At 49.4% G+C, this 16,857-nt stretch overlaps 1 protein-coding gene across 6 annotated transcripts in view; it reads right to left on the bottom strand.

Moving 5' to 3' along the window:
• Nucleotides 1–16,857, bottom strand: part of CPNE2 (copine 2) — a 171,274-nt gene that overhangs the window by 91,702 nt on the left and 62,715 nt on the right. For 5 of the 6 annotated variants that reach the window (XR_010592520.1, XM_065566950.1, XM_065566948.1 and 2 more), the window contains exon 3: nt 4,095–4,274. Coding sequence is in view for 5 of the 6 variants with exons in the window: in XM_065566950.1 (XP_065423022.1) it covers nt 4,095–4,274 (180 nt within the window). In the remaining variant the exon portion in view is untranslated. Of the gene's footprint in view, nt 1–356; nt 576–4,094; nt 4,275–16,857 lie in introns of those variants that run through there. The other variant, XM_065566949.1, reaches the window with a different exon arrangement.

Consider the following 16,857-nt stretch of genomic DNA (forward strand, 5'->3'; position numbering starts at 1 on the left):
GCATCAAGTTCTTCCTTCCCAAATCTCTTTAAAAGCATAGGCCTTGCTCCTGTTTTATGCAAAACACCATTGGCCCCTGCTAAAGTCTAATGGCGTGTGCTTGGCAGCTCACAGGACTGGGTTCTTAAACGATATATTCAGGAAAAAAAGCTCACCCCACTCAAAATGCAGCTGTCTCTAGGGTGGAACGTGGCAGCAGTTAAACAGTGCACAGCAACACTACCCAACACTTTAGGCCGAGTGAAAGAACGTAGTTTGAAACTACGGGCCATATCCTCAGCCAGTGTAAATAGGCACAATTCTATTGAAGTCAATGGAGCTACAGTGATTTGCACCAGCTTAAGATACAGACTTACTTTTTGAACTCCTCCTCCTCGTTTTAAATAACTTCTTAGAAGCATGACAGTAAAATTCCTTTCTTTGCCAGTTTTGCTCTTCTGTTGATGACTGCTTTCCTCACTACCTAAGGGCCGAATCCCGCAGAACACTGGGCATTCCCAAACTCCTGTAGTTTTCAGGGGCACTTTGCATTTTGTCTCAGCAGATCCCAAACGAGGAGCAGCGCTGATCATACTATGAAGTGGATATATATTGTATAATTCCCAGTTCTCTTCCTAAGAAGCCTGAAAACAGCCATTCGGAAGCTGAAATAACCCTCTGCAATCTACTCAGCTGCAATACGGCATCATGTGTAATTTGAGCACTAGCAGCAGCATTAGAGGGAAAAATTCACTTAGTTAAAGTGCTTTCCTGCAATTTCCAGCTCCGATCCTAGGCCAGAGCAGTTTCCACCCAGATGAGATAAGAGATGGTGGCACAGGTCTAACTGGATTTTATCCCGGATTCTCAGGCGAGCTCACTGGAAAGGCTTCCCCCCCCTCGGAAGACAGACCTCTCCTCTAATCGGGGAAGGAGATATTAAAGGCAACAAATATCAGAGGGGTAGCCGTGTTAGTCTGGATCTGTAAAAAGCGACAAAGAGTCCTGTGGCACCTTATAAACTAACAGACGTATTGGAGCATAAGCTTTCATGGGTGAATACCCACTTCGTCAGACGCAACAGTAAGGGCTGGTCTACCCTGAACATTTACATCAGCACAGCTACATTCCCCTAGCGGTGTGAAAAATCCACCCCCCTCAGAGTCGCAGCTATGCAGTCTAACCTCCACAGTAGACAGCACCAGGTCAACGCAAGAATTCTTCCATTAACCTAGTGACCGCCTCCTGGGGAGGTGGATTCACTACTGTGATGGAAGAACCCCTCCCCTCGCTGTCGTGAATGTCGACACTGAAGCGCTGCAGCTGTGTAAACATAACCTAAGTCACAGCCAGGTCTCATCGCATCAAGGACTACAGGATTTTCCTTACAGGACCAGGCCATCATTCCAGCGAGTCTGGTATCTTCGCTCCAGCACTGGCCAAAAGCGATTGCTTCAGAGACAGGCAAAAAAACCTCCGTGAAACTAGGCATTTATGCAGCACTGCACATCGGGGGTTAAAAGTGGCTTCCTGACCGTGGCAGGCTGGCTGCTTGTGCCCTGAAGCATGAGATTTGATCATGCCTCATAGTTTTAGTTCGCATGGCTGCAGAGGTGGTTGGGGTCATGGAATGAAACAGTCTTCCCTTTAAATCCAGCCGCGGAATTAATGAGGTGCAACAAAACACTCCAAACTAATCTGACAGAGCTCTAACACAAAAGGAAAATTAAAAGGGGAAGTCAAATGCTTTTTCTAGTGGCTCCTCCGAGCCAGGTTATCTGTACCTAAGGCAGCTTCCTGTCCCTTTTAATAGCTGCCCGGACCTCAAAACTGGGCAGCTTTAATAAAACCCTATAAGGGCAAAAAGCAGTGATCAGTGAAAGAAGCCACAACTGGAGTTTGTGAGCCTGACACTCCAGTGCACCGCATCTTGTCTAGTCCGTTACACCAAAGCAAGTGTTGCCACTCCAATTTGTCCCCATGATTATTCTGGGCTGCCAGATCATCACAGCAACAACCTGCTGTCCACTGCGAGACCATCAAGAGCCACAAAGCAATTGTGCTCCAGCAAGACGCCCCAGTCAGGGGCTTGATTCCAGCATTAATCCACCAGGTGCAGAACACACACAGCCAAGTTAACTGGGTATGGCCAGGAGCTCACAACAGCCTTGTTGCAACCCTCTCTTTATGGCTGGAGGGAAGGGCGATCCAGAAAGTTTTCACTGTAACATTGGGCCCCGTTGGGGAACAAAGGTTGAGAATCACTAACCTGAGTTAATCAGAACATCAGCTGGAGCTCAGAGTAGTTTGTGTTGAATATGTTGGGTGTTTTTTCTTTATAAGAGGCTTTGACAGAACTGAACAGAAAAATTTTCAGGGGAATCTAAGCAAAACTGGGTGGCTTTTTTTGGGGGGGGGTATTGAAACATTGCTGGGGGGCAGGAAAACAGCACTAGGAAGTGAAAGTGACTATGAACAAAAGGAAAGCGACTGGTCTGATGTCACTCTTCAAGCGGAATTATTTGTATTGTGGTAGTCCCTACGAACCCCACTGTGCTCGCTGCTGTATGTGTAGGCCAGGCCAACTCTAGAAACCCTTGCCGATGTAGCTACGTGGCCGGGGTGCAATTTTTTGCAATATTTCTGTAAGGTTTTTCCAGCAGCGTAGCTGCAGTTATACCAGCATCAGGGTCGGTGCAACCACTTAGGCAAACTAGGCATCCGCCTAGGGCGCCTAGTAGTTGAGGGCGCCTAAAAGCCCGCTCAGGCGAGGATGTGGAGTGGAGGTGAGCTGGGGGGGGGGGGGGGGGCAGGGAGGGCCGCCTGCAGTAACGGAGGGGTACACAGTGGAAATGCTCCCCGCCCCAGATCACCTCCACTCTGCCTCCTCCGCTGAGCACACAGCCCCCGCTCTAATTCTTCTCCAATCAGCGCCGCAAGCCTGGGAGGGGAGGAGAATTAGAGCAGCGCCGGCATGCTCAGCGGAGGAGGCGGAGCAGAGGTGAGCTGGGGCGGGGTTAGCTGCCGTGGAGGAGTGCGGGGTTAGTTTCCGCAGGGGGGGCTACCCGGGCAGGGTTAGCTTCCGCGGGGAGGGGGCTCCCCGGGCGGGGTTAACTGCCGTGGAGGGGGGCGGGGGCTCCACGGGCCGGGTTAGCTGCCGTGGAGGGGGGGCTTACAAGGGGGGGGTAGCTGCTGCGAGGGGGGGCTCCCTGGGTGTGGGGGGGTGGGTTGGCTGCCGTGGCAGGTGGGGCTCCTCTGGCTCACCTGTGTGTTAGTATAATTAAAATAGGTATTAGAATGATAAGAATGTGTTTAGTGATTAGACTTTAATGCATGCAGCAATTGCCAAGCATTTCATAATCTCACTTATAACATCTGTAGCCCATGTTATAAAAGGAATATTTAAGTGTTTGCATGGCAGTCCTTTGTAATGGTGTAAATCATCTAGTGGAAGAAAGATGTTAACTAGTGTGAAATGCCACCTTCCAGCAGAAGGTGTTACTTCCTGCCCAACAGAGAGGGTCCATCAATGCCAGGCAAACTATTGTGGAACATTAAAGAGGACAAAAGCCTTGCTGATTGCTCTCTCACATCCCCCAGGAAGAGGAAACATGCAAGTGAATTCCCTTCCATCAGCTGGGAAGGCTGGTCAGAGAAAGGGAATAAAAATCCCTAATAAGAAGAAACTATCTCTATGCTGCTTGGGCTCTTGAGGGCAAGGTTTTCTAGGCAGAAGCAAGAAACTCCCAGTGTTTAGCCTGGGCTAGCCCTAAGGGACACATAGATCTTGCTTATTATAGACACTTCCATTACCTTTTAGAACTTAAAACTAACTCATTTGTGTGTGTGTGTTTACTTGCTTAAACCTTGTAAATAACGATCTTATTTCCTTTCCCTAGTTAATAAATCTTAAGACGGTTTATTATAGCACTGGCTGCAAGCATTGACATTTGTGTGCGATCTAAGCTGCAATTGACCTGTGGTAAGTGACTGCTCCTTTGGGACCGGGTGTAACCTAACCACGGTTGTGATTTTTGGTGTAACGGATCCTTCTGACCGAGGGAGCCACACAAGTGTCTGCTAGCTGCTGGGGCGCAGCATTGCTGTAGACTCACCGTGCCCAGGGTGCAGGAGAATTCTCCCAGGAAGTCATGCTCATACAGCTGCATGCTCGACTTGTCCTGGTCAAAGAGAGCAAACTTCAGCTTCTGCACTTCTTCAAAGTGGTAATCGACGATGAACTTCTTGGAGAAGGCTGGGTTGAGGTTATTCACGGCCGTCTCTGTCCTGTCGATCTGCAATTAGACAAGGAGTTTGAGCAAGTGATCAACAGGTCTACCAGATATGTACAAGCTGTATCCACCCCACCACTCACGTAGGGCTTGTCTACACGGGGGAGTTATTCCTAACGATTCCTAATGAACTTCTTCTGTGTGGATGTTGTTATTCTGGAATAAAAGTGCCTAACTCTAAAAGCTTAATCCACTTTGTTAATCAAGAATAGCAATTCCACTTTAAACTCAGGCTACATCTACACTACAGGGGGGAGTCGATTTAAGATACGCAAATTCAGCTACGCGAATAGCGTAGCTGAATTCGACGTATCGCAGCCGACTTACCCCGCTGTAGGGACGGCGGCAAAATCGACCTCTGCGGCTTCCCGTCGACGGCGCTTACTCCCACCTCCGCTGGTGGAGTAAGAGCGTCGATTCGGGGATCGATTGTCGCGTCCCGACGGGACGCGATAAATCGATCCCCGAGAGGTTGATTTCTACCCGCCGATTCAGGCGGGTAGTGTAGACCCAGCCTCACACCCTACCTTAATCTGAATTAGCGTCTCTGTGTAGACAAGCCCTTCCACCTGCACCCCTGCCATTCAGAAACCCCGCAGCAATTATTAACGAGCTACAGAATCAATGTCCAAAATAAATACATAGCATTCAGGATATACATCGCAAGTCCATGGGCCTGGACTTTAGTACTCAGCACAAGAGAGATGGGACTCATTAAACTGGAGAACTGAGGTTCATGAGGGTGAAGTGCAGAGGTGGGGAAATCCTGCTCTGGTCCTGGGGCCAAAGCACAGGGCTGCAGTGCATCGCCTCCACAGGGCTTCTGCTCCATGCTATGGGCTTGATCCACAGCTCATTGAAGCCTGCAAGAGTCTCTGTGTTGAGGGCTTCAGGGCAGGCCCTATTTGCACATTCCACTAGGGCCCTGGGATCAATGTACATCTCGCGCCTCCTGGAACCTGGTCCTCCCCCACCTATGCCCTTTGCGCTGGCCTACGAGGGGCTGGCACAGAGATCCCTTCCATAACAGCAGATGCAGGGGTCTCCATAGCACATCTGCTCAGCCAGGCCCTCTTCTCTAAGGGCTTAAACTGCAGGGAGGGCCTTTCACTGGGCCTCCTCACCTGAGGAATTTCACCCCAAGTGGGTGTACAATTGTGCAGTTAACCCACCCGTACGATTATCTCAGCTGCGCCTGGAAACAGAGCATCAACATGTGTAAGTGGCCAGAGATGCTCTCAAGTCGGGCCCAAGCTACTGAAGGTCCAACCTATGAGCCAGAAAGTCTCTGCCAAGGAGCGACAACACAAACAAGCAACAGGTTCTTCCAAACTCAGAGCAAGGGGTGCAGAGCCCTCCATATTTCCTCTGACTTCTACTCTCCAGGGCTGCCAGAAAATAAACTCATTACACTCAATTTCCATGGATTTAGCCCAGCACAATATGCTAGCAGGGGATGGCTGGGAATGCTGATATTCTCAAGTACCACCATTGAGGTTTGCGGTCCAAAATAGCCCGCTCTTAACAACAGAATCTAGAGTAGGGTGAACAAGGGATCCTTTGGAAGGTGGCGGGGGTGGTCTGGGTATATGTAGCTACGTATTAAAGCAGCAGGTGTCACTTTCTGGCTGGTAGACGTCTACGTTGTGCTGTGTTGTTTGGATTTCATGTCCACGCCTTGTCGTATTTCAAACTGAAAATCTCTGAAAGGAAACAGATTCTCCATAACCTCCCTGGTTCTCTGCCACAGCTGCTCTTTTGCTCTTTGGCATTTCCACATGACTTAGATATCTGTGGAACATTAGGATGTACTTGGCAGATGAGGCCCCAGCTGTTACCTCCTTCTGTGGGTGAGTGCTACGCCCAACACAGCGCCTGCAGCAGATCGGACCTAGGTTCTGGAAGGGACATTCTCAACAGCCCTCTAGAAACCCACCCTGGTCCACCTTCAACAGTGCCCTAGCCAGGGCTTGGCCCAGAACAGCTTCCAACGTATTGTTAACTTCATAACAGGCTGAGGTTGGGAGCAGCCCCAGTGCAACCTGCCGGGACATACGCCTGCCTTTCACAGCAAATCTAGAGGTGGTCGAGCCGTTACAGAAGGGCGCCTAGATCTGTATTTGGGCACCCAAAATAAAGTGGCCTGATTTTCAGAAGTGCTACGAAGCTGCCTCTTATTTTGGGTGCCAACTTGGACAATGCTGCCCTTATCACTCATCACCTGGATACAAAGGTGCCATGTGTCTAAGAAATGCATATAGCTTGCTACTAAGCCAACATATTACTAACACAGAGACTGGTGCGCTGGCTGCTCCTGCAGCAGAAAGGAGGGGAGACGGGTCTCTTTTTAAAGGAAAGAGCACGGTATCTTTTTTGTTGATCTGTGCAATTACATTGCACTAGAATTAGTCACCTCTGTGCTAAACTCTGGATTACATGCACGCCCGAGTCAGAATTCCCCTCCCATCATGCGAGCTTTTTACATCTGCCTGTTCCTAAGGAACATGTACAACAGCTGCAGGAAAAAAAGGGCCTGATCTGACATTCAAAGGCACTGCCTGAGCATAGGAAATGGCTGGTCACAAGCCAAGCCTTGAGCATCCTGTGCTCAGTGCACGGTGGAGACAGGCAGGCCCAGCACAACCCTGCACTGCTCTCAAGCAGCCAGAAGGGTGGCTACAACCAAGGGCCTTAAGTAATGGAATAAGAAGGGGACAAATTCTAGATCTCTTAACAGGGAGGCAGCTTCTAGCAACCACACTAAAGTTCTTCTGCTTAGGGCTGGTCTACATTGGGGGGGAGGGAGGGGATCAATCTAAGATACGCAACTTCATCTACGAGAATAGCGTAGCTGAAGTCGACATATCTTAGATCGATTTACCTCGGGTCCTCGCGGCGCGGGATCGACGGCCGCCGCTCCCCCGTCGACTCCGCTTCCGCCTCTCGCCCTGGTGGAGTTCCGGAGTCGACGGGGAGCGCGTTCGGGGATCGATGTATCGCGTCTAGACGAGACACAATAAATCAATCCCCGACAGATCGATTACTACCCGCCGATGCGGCGGGTAGTGAAGACGTACCCAAAGTCTCCTTACCGCTGATCCATGCTGATTCTGTTTGCTCTAACCAGGCTGGACGAGTGGCTGGAGCGTCCATGATCTGGGGTAGAGAGACCTAGGGACTGGGCCAGCGGAGGGCATGCAGACAACCCCCTACACCAGCCAAGTGTGGGGAGAAAGCTTAGGCTGATGTTTGTTTCGTTGTGAAGTTGCCAATGAAGCCAAATTCTAAGTCCTCCTCTTCCCATAAGCCCAACCGCCAGCCACTTGGCCTCAGTCCCTTCTCCCCCTCGCCTAACTGAACAGGGCTTATTGAACATGAAAAGGCCCCTTAGTTCTCCTTGGACCCCCGTTCACATTCTCTAGGGCTCACACACAGGGCTTCTTTCATTGTTCTTTTTGGACAGACTGGCCATTTTCCCCCTTGCAAGTTCCCACCGTTTGGAAAGGGTCACTGGGAAGCAGCATTAGCATCGACTGCTCACTTGGGCCCTTTCTGGGTTATCAGTGCCAGATGTTCTCGTTGGCCAAGAGGCCAGACTGTCCGGCCTCTCACGCGCATATTCCAGCCTCGAGTCCCCGGAGGGGGATGAACAACTCTGCCCGAAGTCTCGGGGGAGCACTCCCCGTGGAGAGCTCAAAAGCCTTGGATCGGGTGGGGAGAAGACAGTACCCGAAACGCGGGTCCATCTCACAAGGCTGTCCCCTTGCCTGGAACAGCATGTAACCATTCCCTCCTGCTTGGAAGCTTGGACTAACCCTGGCACCCATTCAACTAGTTACAGAAAAAGCTACTGTACGTTTTGTTTTCATTAGTGAGCTTAGCGGCAATGGAACTCACCTTACCAGAAAGGCTGAGAAAGAAGCGTGACAGCATCTTGGCATCACCGGCTAGTTCTCCTATGCCCGGGCATGCCCAAATGGTTGAGGTGAGTTTGAACTTCGTTCCAGCCAATGTGCGTTTGAGCCCAGGCACAAGGACTGGCAATCAATTGAAGAATTGCAAACAAACAACAACATATTGAGTTGGGGGAAGGAGCACAGGGGGCGATGCTGGGTCTGGTTTTCTACAAGCTCCTCTCTGATCTGGGAGAGGTAGTAGACTGAAAACTGCCGAGGCCAAAGCTGAGAGGAGTTACAAACACCAGGAAGGACAGAAAAATCCTATTAAATAAGCGAGCAAATAAAACCAGATTCGACGCAGAAATACACGCAGGAAAAAATAACCTGAACACACTGACATTGGGAGGGAGAAACACAGGAAGCAGCGTGAGAGACCCAGACGACAGCAAAGTAGACATGTGATATGGCAGAAAGTGGCCAATGCATCAGGAAAGCGCACGTCCCTCTCCACACATTGGACGTGGCTGGGATACTGCACCCATGGGATACTGAACTCTAATCTCGGGACTTCATTATCAGAAACATTCTCTCTGCTGCAATGAAACCTAGAGACCCTGAGTGATCCTGCAGCCCCATTGGGCCAGGCACTGTATAAACATAGTGAGAATGACCCTGCTCTAAACCGCGGATACTCTCAGCACCAAGGACTGAGAAGAACAACCAATGTTTACAACAGGGGAAACGAGGCACAGAGAGATTGAAGTGACTTGCCCCAAAACACCCTGGAACTTTGTGGCCAAGTCAGGGATTGAACCCTAATCTCTCAAGTCCCTGTCTAGCCCCTTAGCCACAAAACCAGCTCTGATGAGAGAGACAAACTAGAGGAAGTTCAGAGAAGAGGCTCAAAAATGCTTCCGGGAAGCTAACGAGGGAGATTAATGAGGGAAAATACAAAGAGCTACGAAGTCTAGCTTGGCTAGGCAGCTGCTAAGTGGGACGTGAAGGGTATATAACCTGATCACCACCTACAAAGGTTTCCAGGACGTAAGCACACAGGAAGCAGAGGAATGAGAGTGGTATAAGGATGTTCAGCGAGGAATACCGGGATGAACTTCAAAAGAGGGAATCTAGGCTGATTTAAGAGACTTCTTATCAGATCTACGAGGCTGTGGGATAGAATCGCAAGGGAAGCAGACCCTCACTAAGGCACTTAAGGCTGAACTGGATAAAGTGCTACAAAATACACGGCGCACGGAACCATCCTGCCCTGACACAGCTGGCTGGGGAAGATGATCTAACAGGTCTTTTTCTGTTCCACGTCTCTTATTCCAGGGCAAAAATGCTGGAGCTATGACAAAGCACATAGCTGTGATTTGACCAAACTGGGCTACGTTTAAGGGACTAGAGAAGCTCTGCCTCGTGAGATTCAGTTTCCAAGCACCAAGCCTCAGACAGATTAATAGCACCAGGGTTTGTGCCAAAAGCTTCCTGACCCAAAGGGACTCCAGCCCGCACATGTTTTTCTTGGCTGCGGGTGCTGGAAAACGGTGATGCTTTGAGCCTTGGTCGATGTGCTCTCCCTGGAGCTGTACTCCACACGGCAACGGCCGCTGCCTCTGAAAGGGAGCACTGTTTGCACTGTTTGCATTTGCACAGCTGGGGCTGGCGTTCAGGGCCTGGATTTTTGAAGCACGATACCATCAGTTGGTCAGAGTCTGATGAATTCAGCGGCCACCCGCGAATTGCCCTGAGCCTTTCCTCTCTATTCGCCAATCAGCCAGGGTCACTTCACAGCAGCCCAACACGGGCAAACTCTTCCTTCAAACTGCCATCCCCGACATTCAGGCATCAGCCACCTGTCGACCTCTAGTGCAGTCCTCCCATAATTCTTGCACGGGGTCACATGGCGCTGCTAAAAGAGGCAGCTTAAGAAACAGCGCACGGGTTTATGGGATGCTCCGGGTTACCGAGGCAGAGGGAACAGAATGGGGTTAACTAAACTGTCCCCTTCCCCTAAGGCAATTGGTGATGTTCACCGGGGGGTCATGGCCCAGAAGGCAAGAACAAGCCAGTTTCATAGGTCCAGTTCCAGCTATCCCAATTATACAGCCCCATTACCACAGTAGCTGAGCGCTCACAATCTCTACTGTGTGCATCCTCACCGCACCTCTGTGAGGCAGGGCGGTGCCATTAGCCCCAGGGTACACAGGAGGACCCGAGCCACGGAGGGCTCTGATTTGCTGTCCCTGTGTGTGGACACTTTTACTCCAGAAGAAGAGGGCCTTGTTCCTGTTTAAAGAGGGGTAAGCGAAGCAGGAACAAGGCACGCTTGTTCCAGAATAAGAGTGTCCACATACAGAGTTACTCAGGGACAGCTATTGTCATAGAGTATCAGGGTTGGAAGGGACCTCAGGAGGTCATCTAGTCTAACCGCTGCTCAAAGCAGGACCAATCCCCAGACAGATTTTTACCCCAGTTCTCTAAATGGCCCCCTCAAGGATTGAACTCACAACCCTGGGTTTAACAGGCCAATGCTCAAACCACTGAGCTATCCCTCCCCCCCACTGAGCTATCCCTCCTCCCTAGTATACTTCCAAGTATAGACAAGCCCAAGGTGGTCACACAAGGAATTGAACTCAGGTCACCCAAGTGCCAGGCTAGCACCCTAACCACTAGACCAGGGGTGGCCACATGTGGCTCTTCAGAAGTTAATATGCGGCTCCTTGTACAGGCACCGACTCCGGGGGTGGAGCGACAGGAGCCAACTTTCCAATGTGCCGGGGGTGCTCACTGCTCAACCCCTGACTCTGCCACAGGCCCTGCCCCCACTCCACCCCTTCCCGCTCCCTCCCCTGAGCCTGCCATGCCCTCGCTCCTCCCCCCCAGAGCCTCCTGCATGCCACCAAACAGCTGATCAGGAGGTGGCGGAAGGGAGGGGGAGGGGCTGATCAGCTGGGCTGCTGGTGGGTGGGAGGCGTTGGGAGTGGGGTGGGGGAAGCTGATAGGGGGCTGCTGATGTATTACTGGGGCTCTTCGGCAATGTACATTGGTAAATTCTGGCTCCTTCTCAGGCTCAGGTTGGCCACCCTGCACTAGACCATCCTTCCATACAATAGGCAAAAAATGGTGCCATTCAAGCTGACAAGAGAAACGCCGATCTTCCTCCCTTAATACTATTCCAACAAGGGGAGCTGTTTCCTTCCTCATTTCAACTCCAGCATCGCCCGCTACTTGTCTTTGCGTCCTTGGTTGTTAAGAAAGCCGCTACCACTCCCTCCTCTGCGTTTCTAGGGCGCTTACCAACCCTGTGCCCACCGAGGGCCCCAAAGAACTGCACAAAGAGGAAGGAATTTTGCCTCCCTGTTAATTAGACCAGCATCATCCCCATTCTGAAAGTTGGGAAACAGACACCAGAGAAAGACTGAGTGACTCCCCCAACGTCCACACTGAGCAAGCTGTACAGACTGGAACGGGACACCTCCGTTCCCCTGACTCCCAGTCCCTTGCTCTAACCACTAGACAAACACGTCCTGCTGCTAAAAAGCACCTGCCACAAACACTCCTCCATATGGACCAGGAAGACTACTGGCTTCATCAGGAGTAATGGATGGAGACAGAAAGCCGGCAAACATTGGAAAGCTATAAATAGATACGTGACAGGAGCGGAAACAAGGACACACCTTTTACTTCCCCCAAAACGTATTCAGTGTAGGAGAGATTTTGTTATTTTTTTTTTGGTGGAGGGACAGAATGGAAATATGATAATTTTGCTAAAAATACAGGGATAGTTGGTCTATATAAGGCAGTAACTTATTCCATCTTAATTGCCAGGAAAACATGTGGAGTAAACTAATATTATCTCAAAATAGCTCCCGGCTGCACCCGCTGGGAAGATGAAAATCAAATGATCAGCAATATGTGAGTAGTATTATCCAGCACAATGAGGCCCTGCTTCGGATTCAGAACTCTGGACGCTGCTGTAATGCTAAATATTAATAGGTTTGCTCCATACTGAAGGACCCTAGATTTCTACCCATTAAAACCCTACCAACCAACACACAGGGGATAGTAATACAATCTAAAAACCCAACCCGAGGTTTTGCCCTAAAAAGGGAGGCGTGCCAGCGACCCCACGAAATACACTAGGGATTTCCCGACTGCTACTGACCCCCAAGGAAGGCACTCAGATACTATGGTGATGGATGGCAGCACAAACCCCTAAGACAGGCCACTCCACCAACCACATGCAGCCATACAGAAATCCTTTCCCCCCACCACTGAAATGCATCCACCCCTTGAATGGAACACAGCAGCTGTTTTAACAGCTCAGAGCAACGCTACACAGTGCGGGACAGGAAATGAAGCTATGGAGCCAGCAGGTCCTGCAGGAAATAGGATTTACAGCAATGTCAGCTGCTGTGATTTTTATCGCAAGTCATAAGAGCATAAGAACGGCCGTACTGGGTCAGACCAAAGGTCCATCCAGCCCAGTATCCTGTCTACCGACAGTGGCCAATGCCAAGTGCCCCAGAGGGAGTGAACCTAACAGGTAATGATCAAGTGATCTCTCTCCTGCCGTCCATCTCCACCCTCTGACAAACAGAGGCTAGGGACACCATTCCTTACCCATCCTGGTTAATAGCCATTAATGGACTTAACCTCCATGAATTTATCCAGTTCTCTTTTAAACGCTGTTATAGTCCCAGCCTTAACAACCTCCTCAGGCAAGGAGTTCCACAAGTTGACTGCGCGCTGTGTGAAGAAGAACTTCTCATGATATCAGGTGGGTTTCTTAGACCCCCAGCTGCTGGAATCAGGAGATTGCATGGGAATCTCAGCTTTCATTTAAAATTAAAAACGTAAGTTTCCAGCCCTCGTGATTACGGAGAAAGGCTTGAAAATGTGAAGTGACAGCTCCCTAAGGGGTCAGAAACCAGAATTTATTATTTTTAAGCCAATCTCACAATTTTTTTACCTGGCAGTTTTTGATCTCTTGGGGCTGGATTTTGAGTAGGCAGAATTACTCAATTTGGTATTGGGCTAGGGCATGCCAGAACCCTGTCTCTGATAGAAAGATCTCCTGCCATTTTTACATCCACTCACTCGGTTTCATCTCTAAAAGACCAAGGCCCTGATTCTCTGTTGCTCTGTCCCTGCACAGGAATGTGGCAGTAGGTGGCACAAAAATGGATTTAAGTCACCTTCATACTCCCTGTAATATTTCGGGCAGCTGGGATCTGCCAGAACCCCGGCATAAGTCAGAGCAGCCACAAGGCTACTCACGTTTATGCTCAGGCTGCAATTGCCTCTTAGGGACCCCATCAGCCAGGTGAGACTAGCCCGAGCACAGGACCGTCCAGCCACACTCCCGTCTCCCTACGCACGGCCCCCAAATGCTCCCTCTGCTGGGAGCAGGGCTGATGAAGAGCCTTTCTAGCAACTCCATACTGGCCAGCGCACCGGATTCATAGGGCGTATTCCACTTCCCCTTTAGGCTGTTTTGGTGGTTTAAGGGGGCCAAAACCCCACCAGGAATCTGGCCCCTATTCCAGGCATGAATTCTGTATTATTCGAAATTGCATCAGCAAAACCATGAAGCCAGAGGGGCCTGTTTTTCTGCTAGCATCTGATTTCTTGGTTTTGAAATAAGATCTTCACTGGCGCCTCAGTAACATGATTAGACAGAATCCCTGTGGACCACATCACAGAGAGCTCATTTTGCCCTCGTTGCTTCGCTCCAGGCAATAGACCTGGAGCAGCAGAGCTGAGTAACCCTGTCTGCAGCCGGAGGACCCGACCCATGGTTTTAAAGTGAGTGGAGGAGACCAGCACAGGGTACCGGTCCACAGATAATTTCTCCTGACTTGCAAAACCCAGCCAACAACAAACCACTCCTACGACTGTGCTGAGCAAATGCTACAGCCTTAATTAGGATGCCAAAGACCCTTATTAGAGCTTCAATTTGGGAGACCGTTGAAATTACTACCCTCAAAGCACTGTTATTTAAACTCTACATTAGCAGCTCTACAGCGCCTCTGGAAGAGGGTCAGGGGACCGGAGCTGTGCCCTCAGGCTGGCCTCGCGCTGAGAAAATAGCCCGGTTGTTGGCCGGGGGGAAGAGATAAACCATGCTGAAGAACAAAAGTTAGCAGGGACCAAACAAGGCGAAATTTATGGAGACGCTGCAGCAAGATGAATGGATTATAAAGCTATTGTGATCACTTAGTCTGACTTCCTGCATAAGCGTAGGCCATGCAACTTCCCTGAGTTAATTCCAGTTTGATTCATGTCATACGGTTGTGTTTCTAATGGGGAGCGACACTGGAAAGAAAAGCCGGGGGCTCAAGGAAGGGGATCCTCATCAGCTTTTGGGTTAAGCTGATCCCAAAGGGTTAGTTATTTGAGTCTTGATATTACAGAAGGGCCCTCTGGGGGGTAGGGAACTGCCCCCAAACCAAACTGTACAGGGTTATTGATCCCTTTAATTACAGACGTTATCTCCGGCTCCACACACCTCTGATCACACCTCCCAGTTGCTCCAGATTTTGCAGAACATCTTTCAACTGGACCAGGCTGCCTATTCGTCTGTGTTACAAAGGTAGGTCCCTGTGATGTAATCCAATTAAAATATGACCATGCAGATCAATGTTGCTACCACTGTTCTATCAATGCAACAAATCTTATACAAAGTGTGATGTATGGCCAGAAAGGGTTAAGCATCCTGCAGGATAAATGACACAGAGTCAACCCTTAGAGACATGTGAGGGGTAATTAGGGCCACTCCATGGTAGATAGGCTAGAACTCTGAAATGCAAACCTGTATTGTTAGAAATTGGAGGTGATACTAATTGTATGTGTGTGCTCATATGTTAGCCATGTAAACAGACAGTTCCTGTCTGTCACTATAGCTATTGATTCAGAGATCAAAAAGGAATATTAACATTTAAATTAACTGTAAACATAGGATATCGCTGTGTTCCTCTCTCTTTGAAATGTATAGCAAATCACTTGAGAACAATTGAAAATGGGCAATTGCCTTATGTTAATCTGTGTGGATAATAACCAGTGATGCTTAGGAAATGGATCTACTTCAGAAGTCCCCATAATTGCTTATTGTTCGCCAAAGGACTCTGAGCTCTCACAAGAAGGCCTGGTACTGTATAAAAGACCTTTGGGTCCCAATCCTTTTGATCTCGTACCTGCTTGATGCTTTATGCGGGAGACACTTAAGTCGTAAGGCTGAGATCCCAGTTCTAAACTGGAACACCCTGAATATGAAGATTGAACTATAACCTATGAACTAATTCTGAAAGAACTCTTTGCAACTACAATGCTCGCCATCTCTAATATGAATTCAATCTCAAGAACTGTACTCATGTCTGTGTGTATACTGATCCTTTAACCAATATTCTCTCTTTTCTTTAATACATTTGAGTTTAGTTAATGAGAATTGGCTGTAAGCATGTATTTGGGTAAGATCTGGAGTATTCATTAACCTGGGAGGTAATGTGTCCGATCCTTTGGGATTGGTAGAACTTTTCTAGATGATGAATAAGATTTTCAGTAATCCTCATCATATTTGACTTGGGTGTCTGGGTAGGGGCCTAAGGCTGGGTTACTTTAAGGGAACGGTGTTGTTGGCTTCTGTGCAACCAGTGAGGTATTCTAGAGCCTGTTTTGTGCTGGCTTGGTAAATCGAAGTATTGGAATATCCACCAGCTTTGGGGATTGTTTGCCCCATTCTTTGCAGTGCACCCTCATTGAGTGACCTCACTTGGTTGCCCTGAGACCCTGCTCACAGCCCCTTTCATCAAATATAAAGAGACTTCCCCTTAACCTAGGAGCTGCTGCAAGGACCTGGGTGTCATGAGATCAGTTCTGCTCTCATCCCGGCCAACTGCTGCACAGTACTTCCGTGTGCTTTGAAAAAGACGGCTTCACCGCACTCACAGGCGGAAAGCTTCCCTTTGAACAGGTCTAGAGTTGACAATATTATAATCTGTCTGTTACGCTGCAATGCGCAACAAAATGCAGGTGGGCCACCTTCTGGTCCTTTGGCACAGTTTGATTGTTGGGGTCACAAAGGTACCCTTCAAACCTGCCAATGACCCATTACCAAGTACAACCCCCTTCTCACATCACAGCCAGTGCACAGGAGAAAACCACCTCTCTCCTCTCCTTTCCATAACCTGTATGGAATTCTTTTAATCCTGCAAAGAGTTAAACCAATGGAAAGAGTCATTTGGGTCCAAACATGGAGGAGAAGTTCGATATTTTTAATCTGTCCCAGAAAGAGCACTGGACTACATAAAGATTTCTGCGTGGGCCAAGTGGAGCACCTTGAATTACAAGCGAGGGAAAGTTCCCCAAGTAACGGAGCCTGCCCAGGATGAACACAAATTTAAAGCCCTATAGCAGCAGAAGGGAGATTTACTAGAGATGTTCCATAGTCCTCAACAACCGGGGACGCAGAGCCTCACTCAAATACCCCCAAGAGAGAGAAGGGGAGGAATGGAGGCTGAGGAGCCAGATCTCCTCATCTCTAACCCTGAAGCGAGAGAGGGAAACACCGAGCAGGGGCCAAGGAGCTGCTCCTGCTTACTCCAGGTCTGAATTTGGTCCTGTGTCTCTCCATGCCTTCTGGTGTTGGACCAGGATATGTCGGACTGGATTTTCAATAGAGCTTC

The sequence above is a fragment of the Chrysemys picta genome, chromosome 14, assembly GCF_011386835.1.
Source record: "Chrysemys picta bellii isolate R12L10 chromosome 14, ASM1138683v2, whole genome shotgun sequence".
Taxonomy (NCBI): Eukaryota; Metazoa; Chordata; order Testudines; family Emydidae; genus Chrysemys; species Chrysemys picta.